Consider the following 16,135-nt stretch of genomic DNA (forward strand, 5'->3'; position numbering starts at 1 on the left):
GGAAATGACCGGCTCCCATTGATTTCAATGGTAGGCGGTTTTTTGAGCCAGATTCTGATGCAGATTCCACGTCAAAATCTGGCCCATTTGACTCCGTGTGAACAAGCCCTAACTGAAGTTAATCATACTATACAATGTATAGCACCATAATAAATACATATGTATGTAAACAATAATGACTGTTTCAAAAATACCCAGTTTGCAAGGGTAAAGTAAAAGTCACATGAAGTGTCTATCATAGTGACATGATATCCTACTAACCCGTATATGGGAAATCACAAGGTCCAAGGTAGCCCCAGATTCCCAATCCGATACACATTTTTATACATCTTCCTCAGAGAGCGAGGAAGTGAATTGGACGTAGCTGCGATTAGGCCATGTAACCAATAAACAGGACATCACATGGCCTAAGAAGTAGAAGCTGTGTTCAGGGAGCACTGCTGCTGCATATAACAGATGATTCTTGGGGGTCTCTGTATAGAATAAGGAGAGAGCTTCAATATTTGTCCAGTAATAGTACATTGAGAGGCTGTATGAGGAAATTTAGGAGTTGAATCCATGATGATCAGATTATCACCAAGAAGCAGTTTCAGGCAAGAGCATGCACCTGCATGGAAACTGGAGAAAAGCGGAATTCCTTGTCTGCACCACCACCCTACTGTATTGTTAGTATGGCCAGCAGAACCACCTCAGGATTAATGCTGGGAAGACCAAGGAGATGGTGGTGGACTTTAGTGAGGAAGGCGTGCTCCGAATCCGGTGGTTATCTGGGGGACAGGCATTGAGATAGTCAAGACCTATAAGTACCTGGGTGTGCTCCTCAATAACAAGCTGGACTGGGCAGATCACCTGGATGCACTGCACAGAAAGGGCCACAGTAGACTCTACCTGAGTAGGTAGTGGAGTTCTTAGTTTACAATCCAATTTAACCACTACCATTTCCAAGACTCTCGTGTTACTGTAGTTAGTACCCTTACGTCAGTGAGGAAAAGCAATTACCCCTTTTTGGTTGAATTCTACTAGTCTGCTCTCCAACAAGATGGTAGAAACTGTGTCCAGGTAAATAATCAGGATCATTGCTGTCATTGTCTGTAGGATCAGAACACAGCCAGAACCAGCTACCAGAACCTGGAACACTCTCACTTTGGGACTGTTCAGAGTCCACCACTCTAGGAGTTTCATCTTGTGTAAAATCTTGCTTTACATACTTGTTAACAATATTCAGAGGTAGTTTTGTGAGGTGGACCCTTGGCTGGTATTTCCACGACATCAGTCCCTGAGCCAATGTCTTATCTTGTCCTTTATCATAACCTCTAGACTTTTGTACATGATTAGATACTGGAGAATGGTTTAATGTGTCTGCCACATCTGTAACAAGTATATCATTAAAAGACACATGTCGTGTCACATCATGTCTACTGTGTGGATCGGAAGCATGCTCCAGGTCAAGATCTAGGCCTTGCGATTGTAATGGATTTGGAGGAGAAAGCTTTTCACAATGACTGACTTTCAAACTCTGACTGCAATCAAATCCGAAAATTTCAAAATATGGTGGCCGAGGTTCGTCCACTATATTTCCACTAGCAGAGGGACTATTGAACAGGTCTAGTGTCCTTCCAACAGGTTCCTGCACAGAGGCTTCAGCTTGGGCTATGCCGCCTTCAGACCTACCATAGCTTTGCTTCTTTTGAACACTGTGGGGGTTTTCATCTTCACTATCACTGGAGGTTACGTTATGGGTTGTTGTACTTGCTCTCTTTTTCTTCGCATTACTTGTTTTCTTGGTACTAGTGACATGAGGAATATCTGCAAAATCTATAACAAACAAAGAAAGGAAAAAGAAAAAAGTTGTATATGGACAAGGGAGGTAAGGAACAATGATTTTGCCCAAGACTTTAAAAGCACACAGAGCTTGTAAGCTCTGTTAGTGTTTAATGAGGTTATATCAAATTGAATAGCTAGTATATTGGTAGGCATGTTGACATCAGAAAGGTTGGTTCCTCTCTCTGCTGAGGAACCATCCCCTATAAGGGTGCATTCACACTGAGTAAACGCTAGCTTATTTTGTAGAGTAAAATTACACTTGTAAATTTTGCTATCCCATTGACTTCAATGACATTTTACAGGCGTATTTTTTACAGGCGTATTTTTACACTTGTAAAAAAATATCATTGAAGTCAATGGGATAGCAAAATTTACAAGTGTAATTTTACTCTACAAAATAAGCTAGCGTTTACTCAGTGTGAATGCACCCTAACAAAGTAAGGTAGCCGGTATGAGCAGCTGTTGCTCGAGGACTCAGGCATGGTTGCCCATTGATTTCAATTCTGTTAGAGAAATGTGGGACTGAAAATTTCCTATTATCTCTATAGTTACATGAGATACAGTATTATAGTTCTAATAATGCCAATATAAAATGGAATACGAAATGGCTTCATAAACAAGTAGGATTGATATAAAAGGAATGGGAGCTGTAGTTCAAGCACTTTAAAAGATACACAATTGACAAGGTTACTGTTAGAAAATAAAAACATTCACATAATGTAAAGTCAAAATGCCATCTTTTATTACATAAATAAAAACAAGTAAATCTACAGAACAACAGAAAGTCTAAAAATTATAAATACAATAAGGGATTCATTAAAGGAACAGATAATAGCAAGCTCACAATGAGAGCATAAGATTACACCTCGTAGAGGTAATAAGACAGGGACACCAAAAGGGGTCAGTTTCAAAAACCCCTGTGGTCACTGACAAATCCTCAAGAGCCGAACCTTAACTTACACAGTCCTGAACTAGGGTGAATAGGGGTGCTGGAGAGGTGGTCCTCATCTACTTCAGGCAGCTGTGTGGTTTGTGGGACCTGTAACAGGACAAATAACGTGTTAGCTAGCATCTTGGATTCCTAGCTAAAGAGAACTAAGACACAGGGAAAATGATTTTTTTAGCTATCTGACTTGTCACTTTTGCAAACTTCTCTGAACAAACATCAAATATCACATTTCTTGCACGTTAAAAATACCTCCTTCTGTTACCTGGTGGTTGAGAACAGCCTGCAGTCTGCACACGAATTCCCAAAGAAGCTTCTCAAGAACAGCCATGAATGTGTCCCCATATTCTAGATGCAGTGTATTCTATGAAGAAAAAGGTTACATTTTTTATGTTATACAAGCCATAGCTAATGGTTTCTACAAAACAGACGCACGTACGGCAAGATCGTATATAGTACAGTAAAATTTTTCACCTGCAGATGGTAATTTTTATGCTGGCAGGACAGTAGCATTACAATGCACAGGTAAGAGATTCTGCAGGACATTGATATTTCTTACCTCTACATAATTTTGACGAAATTTTTCATCCCGAATCATACGAAGGATCAATTTCCGAAAATGTATCTTACACTGATGGACCTTAAATACCTTCCGCTGGGCCTGAAAAAACATCATAAAAGATAAAATGGTTATTTGCCAACAAAATCAACTATGTAGCAGCAGCAAAACACCATTCTGCTTGGTTACTATTAACAGGTATGTAGCTATAGGTAAAAGTCGCACCTGAGCCCTGCCCTCTGCCATGTGAGAAAACACCAGTATTATAAATGGTACCGCAAGTATGGTAGGTGTGGAGCCCTACAGATTTTGTATTTGGGTCCAAGAGCTTCAAGTTACTATTCTATCATCAGAATTCTGATGTGTGGTCAGTGGGAACTTGTCTTCTATGAACTTCTGATACAGAGTTACATAGTAGATGAGGTTGGATGAAGACATCGGTCCATCAAGTCCAACCTACAACCCTACAGTGCCCTACAGTATTGATCCAGAGGAAGGCAAAAAACCCCATGAGGCTCATGCCAATTGCCCCATTTCAGGGGAAAAAATTCCTTCATGACTACAATCTGACAGTCAGTATAAAAACCCTGGATCAGAGTGTCCTTAACCGGTTAAGGACCAGGCCCAAAAGTATGTTAAAGACCAGGCCTCTTTTTTCAAAACTGACATGTGTCACTTTAAATGGCAATAACTTTGAGACGCTTTAACTTACACAAATGAATTTGAGATTGTTTTCTCGTAACACATTATACTTCATGTTAGTGGTAAACACTAATCAATATTTTTGCATTTATTTATAAAAAAGCTAGGAAATTTGATGGAAATTTGAAAAAAATTGCAATTTTCAAAATGTGAAATTCTCTGCTTTTCAGGCAGATAGTCATACCATCCAAATACATGAATAAATATTATCTCCCATATCTCTGCTTTATATCGGCATCATCTTTTGATTGTCTTTTAATTTATTTTGGACGTCACAAGGCTTACAAGTGTAACAGCGATTTTCCAGATTTACAAGAAAATTCTCCAAACCAATTTTTTAGGGACCACTTCAGTTCTGAAAGTAATTATAAAGGCCTGTATAATAGAAACCCCCATAAATTACCTCATTTTCAAAACTGCACCCCTCAAATTATTCAAAACAGCATTTGGGATGTTTGTTAACCCTTTAAGCATTTCATAAGAATAAAAATAATATGGCAGTGAAATTTAGACATTTCATTTTTTTTCACTAATACATTCATTTAGACCCAAAATTAACACATTCACAAAGGGTTGAAGGAGAAAATGCATCTGACAGTTTATTGTGCAATTTCTCCCGTGCACAGAAATACCCCACATGTGGGTGTAAACTGATTTTTGGGCACACGGCAGTGCATGGAAGGGAAGGAGGGACACTGGGTGTTTGAACAGCAGATTTTGCTGGAATAATTTTCAGCGCCATGCCTTATTTGCAGAGACCCTAGAGTATCAAAACAATGGAAACCCCCCAAAAGTGACCCCATTTTAGAATCCACACCCCTCACAGAATTCATCAAGGGGTATAGTCAGCATTTAGACCCTACAGTTGTTTCACAGATTTTACTAACATTGGGATGTGTAAATGAAAAATTACTAAAATGTCACTTTATCTCCAAAGTTTTCATTTTCACAAGGGGTTAAAGGAGTAAAAGCCCCCCACAGTTTGTTAAACAATTTCTCCAGAACACGGCAATACCCCATATGTGGCTATAATCTGCTGTATGGGAACATGGCGGGGCTCAGAATGGAAGGAGCGCTATTTGGCTTTTGGATGGCAGATTTTGCTGGAATAATTTTAGGTGCCATGTCGCATTAGCAGAGCCCCTAGAGAACCAATACAGTGGAAACCCCCTAAAAGTGACCCCATTTGGGAAACTACACCCCCCACAGAACATATTAAAGGGTAGAGTGAGCATTTTGACCCTACAGCTGTTTCACAGATTTTATTAACATTGGGCCATGAAAATGAAAAATTACTTTTTTTCCAACAAACTGTCAATTTAGCCCCAAATTTTTAATTTTCACAAGAGGATAAAGGAGAAAAAGCTCCCTAAAGTTCGTTACACAAATTCTGCTGAACACAGAAATGCCCCATATGTGGTCATAATCTGCTGTATGGGAACATGGCGGGGCTCAGAATGGAAAGAGGGCTATTTGGCTTTTGGAGGGCAGATTTTGCTGGAATATTTTTCAGGTCCCATGTCGCATTTGCAGAGCCCCTAAAGTACCAATACAGTGGAAACCCCCTATAAGTGACCCCATTTTGGAAACTACACCCCTCATAGAATTTGTCTAGGGGTAGAGTGAGTATTTTGGCCTCACAGGTGTTTCACAGATTTTATTAACATTGGGACGTGAAAATGAAAAATTACTTTTTTTCCCAATGAATCGTCCATTTAGCGCCATAGTTTTAATTTTGCAAATAGTTTAAGAATTAAAAGCCCCCCACAGTTTGTTACACAATTTCTTCTGAACACGGCAATACCCCATATGTGGCCAAAATCTGCTGTATGGGTACATGCTGGGGCTCAGAATGGAAAGAGCGCTATTTGGATTTTGGAGGGCAGATGTTGCTGGAATAGTTTTCAGGGGCCATGTCGCATTTGCAGAGCCCCTAAAGTATCAATACAATGGAAACCCCTCAAAAGTGACCCCATTTTAGAAACTACACCTGTCAAGGAATGTATCAAGGGGTATTATCATTTTGAGCCTAAAATGCTTCCCAAAAATTAATGTACAAAATGAAAATTGAAATTTTTAAAAATATGCCATTTCGGTGCCCAATACGTTGCACCCACTTTGTGTTGTCAGAGACCTGCACTCCTAAAACTATTAAGTGGGCCATCCCGGGGGTCAAAAAATTATATATGTGGGTGTAAACTGCTGCTTGGGCACACAGCAGGGCTCAGAAGGGAAGGACCACTGTGCGTTTTAGCTTTTGGGGTACAGATTTAGAGGGACCCTCTGGGCGCCATGATGTTTTTGCAGAGCCCTGGAGGTTCCAGTAAACTGGAATTCACCAAGAAGTGACCCCATTTTGTAGGGGCAATTTTAGGGTCTCTGCAAATGTGACATGGTGTCCAAAAACGAAGAATCTAAATCTGCACTCCAAAAGCACATATTGCTCCTTCACATCTGCACCCTGCTGGGTACCCAAATAGCAGTGTATGCCCACATGTATGACACTGGTGTACCCCGGATAACGTACTTAATGCCATATGTGGGTAGAAATGGCTGTTTGGGCACAGCCGGGGACAGAAGGGAAGGAGCGCTATTTTGGTTTTTGGAGCACAGTTTGGTTTTTGGACGTCATGCCACTTTTGCAAAGCCCCTGAATTGCCAATAAAGTGGAATCCGCAGACATGTCACCCTATTTTGGACACTACCCCACTGATGGGATTTATCAAGTGGTGTAGCGAGAATTTTTAACCCTTGAGTGTTGCATTTATTTAGTTTCCAGAAATGAAATCGCAACTGATAGAGAAGTTAAAAATGAAAATTTTACAGATTTGCCATTTCAGTGTGCAACATGTTGTGCCCGACTTATGTCAGCAGAGACACTCCAAAAACTGTTAAACGGGTATCCCAGGCACAACAGCTTTTAGAGCGTTCATCTCTGATACAAGGTGGGCACAACATATTACGCACTGAAAGGACGTATTCCTGGAAAAATGGTCATTTTCACCTCTCACAATCCACTACAGTTATAGTTATATATATATAAAGTTATAGCAACACTTGGGGGTTAAAAATGCTGTCTGTACCCCTGGATAAATCCTTCAGGGGTGTAGTTTCCAAAATAAGGTAATTTATCAGGGGATTCCAAATTACTGGCGTTTCAGCTCTACAAAAGTGTCATGGCATCCAAAAACCAAACCGTCTGTGCTCCAAAAACCAAATGACCCTTCTTCCCTTCTGTGTCCGGCTGTGCCCTAATATCAGTTTATACCCACATATGACATTACGTGCATTATCCCGGGTACACCAGTGTCATACATGTGTCATACATGTGTCATAAACTGCAGTTTGGACGTACAGCAGGGCGCAGAAGGAACGGAGCGCTATGCGGCTTTTGGAGTACAGATTCAGATGTTTGGTATCTGGACGCCATGTCATGTTTGTAGAGCCTGTAAGGTACCAGAAAAGTGGATTCCATGGGGTACCAGGAGTGACCCCATTTTGAAAACTGTACCCCTCAAAGAATTTATCAGGGGGTGTAGTGAGTATTAGTATCCCGGACGTGACTGCACAGCGGATGGCGAAGAGGGAATATATAAGAGGTGCGGAGGACATTGCAGACACCAAATTCCCTACTATGTCCCCGTAGCTCCTATGATTGGGGGAGTCACTCTGGGGGTCACTTTGGGGGTCACTTCTGGTGTCTGTTCCCTCATAAGCTGTAAATCTGGGGTGTCCCCTGATATTCGCTCGCACAGCTTATATATTCCCTTCCTGATGCAGCCAGTCGTGTTCTAATAATTTGGCGATTTTTGAGGGTTTTTGTCTTCACATTGTGAGATGCTATATTTTCTTTATTTTTCTGGTGACGCGGCCATATAAGGGCTTATTCTTTGCGGGATGAGATGCATTTCGTAATGACACCATTTTTGGGTGTCTACATCTTATTGAATACATTTTATTAACCCTTTTTTGCTGGATTTTAAAAAAAAAAATCAATCCTGGCATTGAGTTTTACTTTTTTAATTTTACACCATGCAGCGTACAGTATAAGTAACATGTTCCCTTTATTCTGCGGGTCGGTACGGTTACGGCGATACCTCATTTATAGTATTTTTTTTATGTGTTACTAGTTCTGCAGAGGAAAAACACATTTGGGGACATAAATCAATGTTTTTTGCATCGCATCTTCTAAGAGGCGTAACATTTTTATTTTTCGGTTGACAGAGTTGGTTGAGGGCTTATTTTTTGCGGGACAACCTGCGCTTTTTATTGGTACTGTTGTCGGATGCATATGACTTTTTGATCACTTTTTATAGCATATTTTGTATGGTGAGATGGCGAAAAATCATTACTTCCGGCGAGTTTTTTCCGGTTTTTTTTTCCGGCGTTCGCCGTGTACATTAAATATTATTTCAGTTTTATTGTACAGATTGTTACGGACGCGACAATACCAAATATGCATTGTTTTTATTACTTTTTAGTTCTTTTTTTATATAATTCATTTTCTATTGAGAAAAAGGGATTTTTGGGCTTTATAACTTTATTATTTTTTTTCATACACTTCATTTTATTTTTTTTACATTTTTTTTTTACTTTTTCATGTGTCCATTTAGGACACTTCAATCAGCAATACTTTGCTGATATAGAATGCCATGTGAGACACAGCATGCAGGTGTCCCACATGGCATTCCGTAGCAGGATGTCAGGCTGTGTAGACGCACAGCCTGACATCAGAAGGTCCTGGCAGGATCACCAGGTATGTGGGGGCTCCGGGCAGTCTGGGGTCACTGGCCAGACCCCAGACTACCTTTTACTGCTATCGGCACCCTCCGATCTCGCCGCGGGGGGTGCCGATCAGATTCAATTGTCGGCGGATGCCTTTCGATCGCGCCGTGATGTTTCACGGCGCGATCGAAAGGGTTAAAACGTCCAGTCGGACTCAGTTCCGACTGGACGTTATTGAGGAAGGGGTTAGGTGTTAGTAACACCTAACCCCCGTCCTCCCCGCACCCATCCCCCCGCGAAATAGGTACCTAAAGACAGGACGTATTTTTACAATAGTCCGGTCTTTAGGTACCTGGACCGCAGGCCGTAAATTTACGTACGGCGGTCCTTAACCGGTTAAAATCTAGAGCTCATAATCTGTTATATTGTTCTAATAAATGAATGTGGGCTCATCTACAGGAAAATAAATAAATAAATAAATAAATCAATCAACCAAAAGGATCTTTGTTTAGAAGAAAAATGCTGCTTGTGGATTTCACAGAATCTATGGCAACCAAATAATGTATGAACTGTATTTTCTATAATATTTTACAAGCTATTCCGTAAAAAGAAATAAACTCAAAAACAGGCACAGGTCATATTTTCGGAGTACAGAATGTGCTGATTCACTGTGGATCTGTTTATGCACTGACTGGAGGGATAGGGGAGGTGTGTGTTTCCAGAGGGAGGCAGCAAGAGGTAAAATGTACAATGAAAATTGGTCTGACAAAAAAAAATAAAAAAAAGCTGCAAGCTAGGGCCATCTAGTGGTAACTTTCATAATATCTTAAAAAGAATTTGGCATAGCTGGCTGGATACATGAAGTTCCAGATGGCCCCTTCTCCCCCAAAAAGCCAAAGGAGCCATGTAATACTACAGTGTGTGCAGGACTAAGCTTTCACCATAGTTAACAGCCAAGATCTCCAGAAGCCAGATATGCTGTGACAGTCAACCTACAATGATGACAACTCTTACCACTGTAGAATCATCTGGAAGAACAGGAGGAAAGTGATAGTTCAGTGCTGTGAGAATATCCAGTAGAGGTTTATTTTCTTCAATCATGTGAAGTACAATCTGTGTAAATAAGGAACATATTAATGAGTGACCCCAAGACGATCAGCTATCAGACTACATTTCAATGCGATTTCAGTGGAAATGGTGGAGGATTGCTCCTGCAGCTAAATGGAAGGATTTCAATAATAAAAATTAATAAAGTATGGCGATACCACTTGCACCCAACCCCTCCCCACCATCACACAACCAAAAATAAATAGACATTCGCTGCCTATGTCTCATTTCCTTGCCGCATCTTTAACATTTAAGTCATATATGGACATGTATTATCTGATTCCTTTTACAGACATTCGCTTTAAATTCCTCTTCATTTTTTACCCCTGGGTTTTCCGCCACTGATTTGGCTTGATGAATGGGCTTAATCAGTGGGATGTCTCACGCCGCAGACTCTATAGCCAGGGGCATAACTAGCAAAGACAGCACCCCATAGCAGACTGCTGACTTGGAAAACCCTGTGACAAAGCGCCATCTCCACACACAGCATAGCGCCCCATTTCCTGGTGCCAACAAGATATAATGCTCCCTTTACTGGCCCCCACTCAGTATAACACCCCATTTACTGGCCCTCATACGATATAATGTCCCTTATATTGGCCCTACATGGTATAAAGCCCCTCTCAACTCCCTATGCTGTATAGATCCTTCTTATTGGCTCCAATACAGTTTGCTGCCTTCTTTACTGGCCCCGTACATAGTATACTGTCCCTTTATTAGCCCCAAAACAGAAAGTGCCCCTTTTACAGGTCCCCATATAGTAAATACTATTGACATTAAGCTGCCACTAGCTCCAGGAACTTCCAGAGTTTGTCCAATTCCTGGACAACCTGTTTAAGAATAGTGTTCCATAGTGCACACACTATAATGTAACCACAGTGGCCCCTTCATACAATATAATGTCCCATAGCAGACCTCCACATAGCATAATGTCCCATACTGGCCTTCCAACACAGTATAGTGTCCCACAGTAGCCCCTCAATACAATACAATATACTTAGAGAAACCCATAGTGTTTGTTACATGTTTGAAATTTTTGGAGTCTACCACCCATGAACGATTATTAAACTCTGGGGTCTGAATAAGTAGAGGCCCCGGGGAAGATGATTAGACATAACTTACATCAGTTACCTCCTGGACACCAACATAGGTCTATGGCCCTCTTGAATGACATCACAGACCACTGAAGCCCGTAATCCAGCAGATAATGGCCCATTAAAAAAAAAAAAAACATCAGAGGGACGAATGGGCCCCCTAAGGTGGCAAGGCCAATGGCTGCTATAGCGGTAGTTGTAGCTGAATCAGTTGTCAAATCCGTGACAAGATCAAGCAGGACGCTTGTTTTTTTGTTTTTTTATAAAGCATCAAGCTTCAATCTCTGCCTCCCGTTGAAAACAATGGGAGACAGATTTGGACAGAAATTTGGCATTCACTTTGAGGCACAAGATTCTGCTGTTCGAGCATAAACCAAAAGCTCACCTTTCCTCTGAGACCAGTACTGAGCTTAGCATGGTGCATGTAACAGAGCAAGCCAGGAACCTGTTCATGGGTTAATTCCAAGAATTCTAGGATCCTCCCAAAGTTCTGAAAATCCCTCTTCTTCATCACCAACCATATGGCCTTAATCAGTATGGGAAGGGATGATCCAGAGTCCACAAGGGGACCTACAAAATAAGAAAGAGACAACACCACATCAGTGAAATGCTGCTTCAGGATAATACAGGATTTGTGTACTCTATATATGCATATACATGTGAATAGTGCTTAAATTGAGAAATTTTTTTTTTAGATGGAACTCTGCAATAATGCTCCCCTCCTTCAAAGACCCTGAAAGACCGACCAACGACCCCCCCCCCATTCCTGAACACAGTATTAGGCCCCACAGTGGCCCCTGCACAAAGTATTATGCCTCATAGTGGCTCCTGAGCACAGTATTATGCCCGATAGTGGCCCCTGCACACAGTATTATGACCTATAGTGACCCATGCACACAGTATCATGCCCCATAGTGGCCCCTGCACACAGTATTATGACCCATGCACACAGTATCATGCCCCATAGTGGCCTCCGCACACAGTATCATGAGCTATAGTGACCCCTGCAAACAGTATTATGACCCATAGTGGAGCCTGTACAAAGTATTGTACTCCATTGCGAACACCCATCAACAATTATTATATTCTGGTGTTTTTTCACCCAATAATTCACTTATGTAACTATCGTATATGATAGGAGATCCAGGGATACTGGACTGCAAATACAGGTTATAATGCAGCTAAATCTAAGCACTCTAAACACAATAAGGAGAGCTGCTTACTCTCTATAGCTAATATTTAATCAACAAAAACACAAGCAGCTAGTTAAAAATAAATATACCACAAGACAAAGTGAATAAACCTCTGCTCAATGTAAAAACTGGGAAATCTGTGTGGAATCCTCCCCTCTTCATTTAAAGGGGTTGTCCCACGTCGCATACTCACCAGTCTTCGTTGCTATAAAATCTTCTGTCTTCCGGCTTTGTTGCGTCATTGGTGGGCGGGGTCACATATGCAAAGCCAAGCGGCGAGATGCCGCTGGCCCTGCGTGCACGCTCATAGACCAGTCTAGCCTTCACAATGCGAATACAGACCCGACATCCGCCTCTCTCTATTACAGCGGATTGGCTTTGCATATGTGAATACAGACCCGGCATCCACTGTAATAGAGAGGTGGATGCCTCTCCTCTCCCCCCCCCTCCCCCCGGAATTGCAGCATCGCTCCTGCCGCTGCTGGCTTCATGCAGGGCAGAAGCATAGCGATGTTGCAGGCATCTGTGCTGGCGTCTAACCGTCCCCGGCATCCGCCTCTCTATTACAGCGATGCCGGGTCTGTATTGGCGGCCCCTTCCCCCCAAAGGTTAACCTTTCCCCCCCCCCCCCCCATCTCCAGGCTCGCTCCCGTGCACAAAGCCCCTCCTCCCTCCCCCCTCAGAGTAGCAGATACATCACTTGACTTATGACCAGATGAGTAAAGGGATGTGTCCCAATAAAATGAATAAAGTAATATAGCGGCCAAACAAAGCAGTTTTGCTGAAGCAGTGTATTTAGGAGAAGTCTTACATTCACATTAACAAGCAGTATAGATAGGATCCTTGTGATGGGACAACCCCTTTAATATGTAAAGAAAGTTCAGCCCCTCCCTCCTGCACTCACTATGAGCCCTTCTTACTTTTGGATGGTGTTTATGGACAGACCTTCCCTTATAACAGAGTGTGAACAGAAAACTACCTAGAAGGGAGAAACCTAGTGACAGTAATTTTAGAGAGGTTTTCAGGCACAAAACAGCAACATTTTCAATAATGCTTTACATTTTGGACTGCAGATAACAGGTTACCTTACAAGTTAGATTTTCTTGGCTTACATAACCAACAGTTAATTAAAGATTATCATTTACCTTCATCTACATATTCATTGCCTAGAATATTTCTAGGAAAGAGGCCTTCCATTGGTCCTCTCGGAAAAATTTGCATGCAATAGCCTCACATGACAGCACCACTATGAAGCAGCAATGCGGTTAATTTCATCTGCCATCAGCAGTTTTGCGAAGCAGCAGCCAGCACCTAATGGTTAATGCCCCAAATAGTTCAAAACGGGAAAAAAAATGCTGCGAAAATGTGTTTTTCCTAAAGAGAGTCTGAAGAGACAGTATAATAATACCAAATGCAGTCCGGTCTAAACGAAAATGCAAATATTGTAATAATTGAACCAAAATAACCAATGTGACCAAATTCATGTTGGTTATCCAGGTTGACGTTGAGATATGATCAGTTTTCAATTAATAATCAAGACCTAATCGCCATGCATGCAGGACTTCATCTTCCATTACCAAAGTAAATAAACATGTCAGAAGATAGCTCCCGTCATCTTGTTTACATTGGTGTCAATGGGAACGGACGCAGAGTCAGTCCCAAGACAGAAGACAGCAATGGATATCAGTAACAGTAGTGTGAACTCCCCCTTAGAGGTTGTTATGGATGTGGTGATACCAATTGTGTGTTTGTTTTTTTCATTGACATGGGAAAGGTGTGTGTGTGTGTGTGGAGGGGTAGTCTGTTTTTACTTTTTTCTGTAAAATGACATCTTCCAGACTCCTAGTATATAGGGCAGGGATCAGGGGCGTAACTACCATAGAGGCAGCGGAGGCGGAGGTGACAGCCGCTACCGCTGCGTTATTTTATTTTTAAATTGGCCGTTACGGGCCCTATTTACTTGCCAATCCTGGACATAATACCGTGTGCAGGGGCCACTTTGGGAACATAATACTGTGTGCAGGGGGCCACTATGGGTGATAATACTGTGTGCAGGGGCCACTAATGGACATAATACAGGTGCAGGGCTTACTGAGGGACATAATAGAGCGTGGAGGAGGGGGTCGGTCGAGGTCTTTGGCATCGGTCGGAGGCCCCATGTCAAAAGTTCGCCACGGGGCCCCGCCATTCCTAGTTACGCCACTGACAGGGATACTCAACTAGTGGACTAAGGCCCGAACACAGACCCCTGATCTTTTCATTATGACAACAGATGGGAGAAACACTCATTTCCCAAATGCTGATCTCTGAGCTGTAATATTTTGCAAATACTGGCAGTGTGATTTTAACTTTCCATGTCCTTTTCTTTATCCGCTGACTGTCCTCAGCGGCCATATGCAACAGGGACTTCCATCAGAAGAAAACACTGGAGCAGCAGGAGCACAATGTCAGGGATAGGGGAGTATGGAATTTTTTTTTCACCTTCCCAACCCCACATAAAAAAAACCCTTTAGGCCGGGGCCCCACGGACCGGAAATGCTTCAATTTGCCAGCAGCGGAGATGCTGCGGGAAAAATCGCGGTGTTGTACAGTGCAGGCAAAGTGGATGGGACTCATGTGAAATCTCTTCCCCACTTTGTGGAAAAGATTGCAGCGCGGACATGCTGCGATTTGCAAAGCCGTTGCGGCTTTGCAAATCACAGCATGTCAATTATATCTACGGAAATGTCGGCGGATTTCCCGTAGATATAATGTTAAGAGAAAGTCCGCAGAGGAAAACTCTGTGAACTTTCTCTTAAAAGCGCTGCGGAAAGAACCGCAATGCGTTTACGCAGCGGTTCTTCCCGCAGCGCTGTAGTGCTGCGGATACAGCCCATGGGGCCTTAGCCTTAAGGTATCAGTGCTTAGGGGACAGCAGTCTGGAGAGAAGAGTTTCTCCCTACCGCTGTCAATATCAATTCTTGTTGAGAGCACTAAACTGTACTGGACTAAGGCTGGGCGGTTATGAGCTAAATCAAAATTGCCATTGCTGAATGCCACATCAGTGCCCCCCACACAGTAAAACGTCATGTTAATGCCTCCTCACTAGTTGGTGACATTGACCCCACTACTCCATTTAACTACAATGGACGGTCAAATAAGGTTAGGTTCACATCTCATTATCTAATGTTTGTTGCTCATATCCGTCATAGGATCAAATGACAAATGTACATGGCGCCCCCTACTTCGGGTGTCCACCTGCATTCATCCCAATGTGTAAAAAAATATGACAAAAGCTTTCTTCTGTCATGTTTTTGACTTTACTGACAGAATAAAAAGTCCTGTACGCAGTACCTCTTCTTCTGTTACTAAAGTAAATGAACGAGCCAGAAAACAGCGTCCAAAAGAACCAATGGGAAAAGATATACAGACGACTGTGGCTCCATCTGCATCCGTCACTCTCATCCTACGACAAGTGACAGCAGCGGACATTAATAATGGTAGGTTGAGCCTTAATATGAAACATTTTTTCCATAATATTTCTTGTCTTACCCTGTGTTATATCTCACAGTCAGAAGTGTTTTATTGCTCAACCCGTTCAGCTCAGTCATCAGTGGCCCTTTACTAAAAGCAGTCAGTACCCCTGCTAAGGGGAATCCCTATACACCCCCTCCCCCCAGTCCCTATGGAGGATTCCCACATAGCTCCTTCTGACGTTTGCAGCGCACTAGTACCATATGCAGCCCCTGCAGCTATAAACCTGATATCGGTCTGCACCAAACATCTCCCCATATAACCCAATAATGGTCACCTGGTATTACTGGACTCCCCAAACTCATCTTCACGGCCTCTCGTACATGTCCAAACTCATCTCCACAAACCCACCAATAACAGAGCCGCTTGTGCTCCCCTAGTAATCTCCGACCAATCACAGACCTGTCTACATTCTCGGTCCAATCACTTTTCATCCGCCTTTATCAATCAGTCCAATCAGCTAAAGGCTGCA

General features: G+C 42.3%; 1 protein-coding gene across 1 annotated transcript; it reads right to left on the minus strand.

The window, feature by feature from the left end:
* Positions 1–973: 973 nt before the first annotated feature.
* Positions 974–16,004, minus strand: TINF2 (TERF1 interacting nuclear factor 2). Its single transcript, XM_075280604.1, has 7 exons — positions 15,941–16,004; positions 11,343–11,527; positions 9,771–9,869; positions 3,330–3,431; positions 3,036–3,134; positions 2,785–2,863; positions 974–1,815 (listed from the first exon to the last, which is right to left on the minus strand). The coding sequence occupies exons 1-7, from the start codon at positions 15,966–15,968 to the stop codon at positions 974–976; spliced, it is 1,434 nt and encodes a 477-aa protein (XP_075136705.1). The 5' UTR covers positions 15,969–16,004.
* Positions 16,005–16,135: the final 131 nt, after the last annotated feature.

The sequence above is a fragment of the Leptodactylus fuscus genome, chromosome 7 (assembly GCF_031893055.1).
Source record: "Leptodactylus fuscus isolate aLepFus1 chromosome 7, aLepFus1.hap2, whole genome shotgun sequence".
Lineage (NCBI taxonomy): Eukaryota > Metazoa > Chordata > Amphibia > Anura > Leptodactylidae > Leptodactylus > Leptodactylus fuscus.